The 5,132-nt window shown below is 48.0% G+C and overlaps 1 protein-coding gene and 1 non-coding gene across 2 annotated transcripts in view; one reads left to right on the top strand and one right to left on the bottom strand.

The window, feature by feature from the left end:
• Positions 1 to 2,101: 2,101 nt before the first annotated feature.
• Positions 2,102 to 2,186, top strand: TRNAP-UGG (transfer RNA proline (anticodon UGG)). The gene has a single exon. It is a non-coding gene; the product is annotated as a tRNA-Pro (tRNA).
• A 1,802-nt stretch (positions 2,187 to 3,988) lies between these two features.
• SAT2 (spermidine/spermine N1-acetyltransferase family member 2) overlaps positions 3,989 to 5,132 on the bottom strand; it is a 3,291-nt gene continuing 2,147 nt past the window's right edge. The window contains exons 5-6 of the mRNA XM_077746747.1: positions 5,047 to 5,088; positions 3,989 to 4,944 (exon numbers count right to left, since the gene is read on the bottom strand). Of these exons, the coding sequence (XP_077602873.1) occupies positions 4,621 to 4,944; positions 5,047 to 5,088 (366 nt within the window). The 3' untranslated portion in view covers positions 3,989 to 4,620. The remainder of the gene's footprint in view (positions 4,945 to 5,046; positions 5,089 to 5,132) is intronic.

Genomic DNA, 5,132 nt, shown 5'->3' with positions numbered 1-5,132 from the left:
TTGTGGGATTGAGCCCTGCCTTGAGGTCCACACTGAGCGTGGACCCTGCTTAGGATTCTCTCTCTCTCTCTCTCTCTCTCCCCCTCTCTGTCTCTCTCTCCCTCTGCCCCGTCCCTCACTTGCACTATCTCTTTCTAAAATGTTTTTTAAAAAATTAAAAGAAATATCTCAGAAAGTTGAACAAAAAGTGAAGAAGATGGAAAAAAAAGTTAAAAATACATAAGGAAATTAAAGAACTATTCCACGGGATTCAACACCTGAATAGTGAAAATTCCAGAAAGAGATAACAGAAATATGGAGGGGAAGAAATTGTGCCCCCCAAAAAATGTCTTGTAGTTTTTATTTAAGTAATCTCTACCCCCAACGTCAGGCTCAGACTTACGACCCTGACGCCTTGAGATCAAGAGTCACATTCTCAGGGCGCCCGGGTGGCTCAGTGGGTTGAACGTCCAACTTCAGCTCAGATCATGATCTCCCAGTTTGTGGGTTCGAGCCCCATGTCAGGCTCCATGCTGACAGCTAGCTCAGAGCCTGGAGCCTGCTTCGGATTCTGTGTCTCTCTCTGCCCCTCCCCTGCTCACACTGTCTCTCTCTCTCTCTCTCTCTCTGAGAAATAAATTTTTAAAAAAATTTTAAAAAAAGAATTCAAAAACAAAAAAGAGTCGCATTCTCTTCCAACCGAGCCAGCCAGATGCTCCAAGGTCCCAACACGTTTATCTCCCAAGCACCTTTTCTGAAGGAGCTCCATCAGAATAAACCAAGGAAAAGATGGAGAGACAGGTTGGGGGAAACAGGGTATCCACCTGAGAGAGAGATAGGCAAAGGGAATCCGCAAGATGGGTGTGAGGGGCACCCGGGTGGCTCAGCTGGTTAAGCATCTCTTGATTTCAAGCCCCACGCTGGGCTCTGGGCTGATGGTGCAGAGCCTGCTTGGAATTCTCTCTCTCCCTCCCCCACGCTCACTCTCTGTCTCTCGAGATAAATACATAAAAACGTTAAAAAAGAAGAAGAAGGTGGATATGAAGGGAGATTCAGCAGGACGGTCTAAAGATCAGCCTTTCTCTGCTGGAACAGGCATAAAGTCTCTGCTAGAAAATTCTTCAAATGCAAGAGACCAAATTCCTTACGTGTGTTTGTACATCCTTAGCGCGCATTAACACAACTGAAAGAGAATTTCGGGGTGCAGTACCCAGAAAACTAAGCAAGCAAACAAAAAGGAAGCAAGTATTAATTCCAGGAAACGTAAATGGTTCGGAAAAGATCCACAGGGCTCACCAGTGAGGAGCCTTTGCATAATCCTGACAGCGGAAGCACCCCACCGATCCATCCAGAATGATAGCATGTTGGAAGCATGGGAGGCTGGGAAATGGGGGTGTGGTCCTGGCGGGGCGGAACACAGAGTTAGCAGTGGGAAGTCAAGGCTCAGGCTAAAACAGAGGCATCTAGAAGTGGCAACATTTGCGTGCTATTTTTAGTCTGACATATACAGATGAGTCCAAGGCAAAACATAATAACACGATTGCAAAGCAATGGTCTTTCAGGAACCCTGGGAGTTGTAAGACTATTGTTTTTTCTTTTCAAAAAAGTTTTTTATAGTGTATTTATTTTTGAGACAGAGCGTGAGCGGGGGAGGGGCAGACAGAGAGGGAGACACAGAATCTGAAGCAGGCTCCAGGCTCCGAGCTGTCAGCACAGAGCCAGACGTGGGGCTCGAACCCACGAACCCTGAGTTCATGACCTAAGCCAAAGTCAGACGCTTAACCGACTGAGCCACCCAGGTGCCCCAAGACTACTGTTTTTTCTATCAGGCTATAGAAGTGTTTGACTCTTTAAATAGTGTCAAGTAGGGGTGCCTGGGTGTGGCTCAGTTGGTTGAGCAGCTGACTCAGGTTCGGGTCAGGGTCTCAGGGTTGGCAAGTTCCAGCCCTGCATCTGGCTCACTGCTGTCAGCGTGGAGCCTGCTTTGAATCCTCTGTCCCCCTCTTTGCCCCAACCTGCTGGCTCGCTCTCTTTCAAAAACCAAAAACCCAAACAAAAACAAGAAACACATTTTAAATAAATAAATAAGATGTATATCTATGATTAAAAAAAATACTGGGGCGCCTGAGTGGCTCAGTCGGTTAAGCATCTGACTTGGGCTCAGGTCATGATCTTGCGGTTCGTGGGTTCGAGCCCCACCTCGGGCTCTGTGCTGACAGCTTGGAGCCTGGAGCCTGCTTCTGATTCTGTGTCTCCCTCTCTCTCTGTCCCTCCCCTGCTCATGCTCTGTCTCAAAATAAACAAACCGAAAAAAAGTTGGCGACAAGACAAATTTCAGAAATACTAAGTTTCCTACTTTTTGCCCTTTGCTTCTGCGTTAAATTTTTTTCAGTTTATTCATTTATTTTGAGAGAGAGAGAGAGAGAGAGCAGAAGTAGGTGAGGGGCAGAGAGGAGGGACAGAATCCCAAGCAGCAGAGCCCGATGTGGGGCTCGAACCCATGAACGGTGAGATGGTGCGTTGAGATCAAGAGTTGGTCACTTAACCCACTGAGTCACCCGGGTGTCCCTGCATTAAGTTGTATTCATGTATCCTTTTTTTCAAGAAGTGATACCCGGCATGGCAGAAAAGTCAAGAAATCCCAAGTGGCAAGTGGGAAAAGCTGTCCCCTGGCCACTGAGATCCCCTTCTCAGAGTCAAGGTCACTCATTCTGTGTTCCTTTATGCATCTCTCCAGAAATGATGCATTCTAATGCAATTGAAGTTTAAAAACAGCCCCGTCACTAGATAAATTGATTATACTCCAAAGATATAAATCCCTGTCAGATTGAGATGAGGCAAGCACAGGAGACTGGATTTTTCTGGCTCCCGTGTCAGGGAGAGGTTGGCCAGCTTCACTACCTCTTGATCAAGATTATCCTAAAGGCCCATTTGCTCTAAATGAGTTTTAAGGTCCCCAAACTGGCATCATTCAAGAAGAACTGAGCCCCAATGTGTTCTTTCTGGCTGAATCTTTTTTTTTTCTTTAAGATTTTATTTTTAGGTAATCTCTGCACCCAACATGGGGCTCAAACTCACGACCCCGAGATCAAGAGTTGTGTGCTCCTCCGACTGAGCCAGCCAAGCACCCCTCCTTTTTTTTTAAATTTAGATTTGAAGATAGATCTTCAATTTTTTATTTTTGTTTTCAATGTTTGTTTCTCTTTGAGAGAGAGAGCGGGACAGAGAGAGAGAGATACAGAGAATCCAAAGCAGCCTCTGTGCTAACAGCAGACGTGGGGCTTGAGCCCTCAAACCACGAGATCATGACCTAAGCTGAGGCTGGACGCTCAACCGACTGAGCCACCCAGGCGCCCGAGGTCTCCAATTCTTTACATTTCCGCAGAAGTCCAGAGATTCTGTTTCTTACAATTTACACATTTAGGTTACCTGCCTGCCCTTATTCAGTGCCTAAATTATGACCATTTACTCATTGGTTCATCAACAAAAAGAATAACATGGCATCACAAAAGTGATGACAGATGTATGTTTAATGGCACAGAAAGATAGTTCTGATATATTGTTAGAGACTATACTATCCCATCTCTACTCACTTAACTACTCACGTGTATATACGGACACTGAAAATTCTGAAGAGTCAATACCAAAGGGTTAATAATAGTCACGTAAGTAAGGCTTCGAATTCTACTTCTTCTTTACTCCTTTCGTGAAGCCTAACGTGGGGCTTGAACCCACAACCCTGAGATCAAGAGCTGAGCTGAGGTCATGAGTCAGATGCTCCACAGACTGAGCCACCCAGGCACCCCTATGGATTCTACTTTTATTTCACATGAACATTCCAAATTTTCTACAACAAACCCACGTTACCTGAGTAAGAAAAGAGTATCAAAGTAGGACATGGCTTGTGTCCCTCCTGGTCTTCATAGGTCCTTTGGTTTTGCTGAACTGAAGATACGGACTTTGTGACTTCTGATTAAAAAAAAAAAGCGCTCACCAGCTGAACTGATTTTTTTTTTTTTTTATGTTTTATTTATTTCTAGGAGAGAGAGAGAGAGACAGCGTGAGCAGGGGAGGGTCAGAGAGAGAGGGAGTCACAGACTGAAACAGGCTCCAGGCTCTGAGCTGGCAGTCAGCACAGAGCCCGACGCGGGGCTCGAACCCACGAACCGTGAGATCATGACCCAAGCGAAAGTCGGACGCTTAACCGACTAAGCCACCCAGGCGCCCCTGAACTGATTTTTTTTTTTTAAGTTGAGGCAAGTGGTCCTTCCCAAGGCCCCCGAAACACCACCAGCAGGTGGCAGCCTGTTCCATGTGTCCTGCACTGTGGCTTCCAGACCCTGGAGGCCTTTGTCTGGGTCCCAAATGTGACCCCAAGCCTGGGCCAAGCCGGCCCCTCGCTCTTCTTTTCTCTCTAGTCCACAGCCCAGAGCCAAGACTGCGGCCCAGTGGGGGCGAGTGGAAGTCCCCGTGGAGCCACCTTTCCCCCCAGCAGCAGCCTCCAGCAGCCAGGGCGCTCGGAAGTCTCCTGAACTGGCTGGAGGTTTATCGTACCATCAGCTGCTCTATCAGCACCGCATCAGGATACAGTAATTCTCATTTATTTCTCATCCTCACCAAGGAGGCGGAAGGGCCTCTCCCTCAATTCTGCTCTTTCCCTACTTCCGGTTTGGTGACTCCCAACCTCTCTTCCTTCAGGGAGGCCGTGGTCAGTGGCGACAATTCTCTGAGGAGTGCTTGAGCAGGTGGGGGGGTGGGGTGGGGGGAGGCCAAAGAGCGAGATGCCCAAGGAATGGCTTCACTTCCTGCCAACTCCCTCATCGCCTCCCCTTCGAAGCGAAAGGAGTGCCAGCCCTCAGCTTCGGTCAGGTCACGGGCTCCGAGGGCCTTGTACAAGTTCATGGCCCTCTCGTTCCAGTCCAGGACTGCCAGGCGCAACTGGGAGCAGCCCCTTTCCAGGGCCACCTGTGGGAGGAGATGCACTTACTCTTCCCCTCAAACAGGGCAAGGCTTCCTCCCCATTCAGCCCACATACACGCTTGCTGGTGGCCCCATCCCTCTCCTCACCTCAGCCACCTTTTTGATTATTTTGGAACCAATCCCCTGACCTGTTTTGGGGGGAGGGGGGAAGAGGCAAAAAAAAAAAAAAAAAA

Source organism: Crocuta crocuta, unplaced genomic scaffold (assembly GCF_008692635.1).
Source record: "Crocuta crocuta isolate KB4526 unplaced genomic scaffold, BGI_CrCroc_1.0 scaffold139, whole genome shotgun sequence".
Taxonomy (NCBI): Eukaryota; Metazoa; Chordata; class Mammalia; order Carnivora; family Hyaenidae; genus Crocuta; species Crocuta crocuta.
Note: the sequence above shows the minus strand (reverse complement) of the source record. Positions and strands in the feature narration are given on the sequence as shown.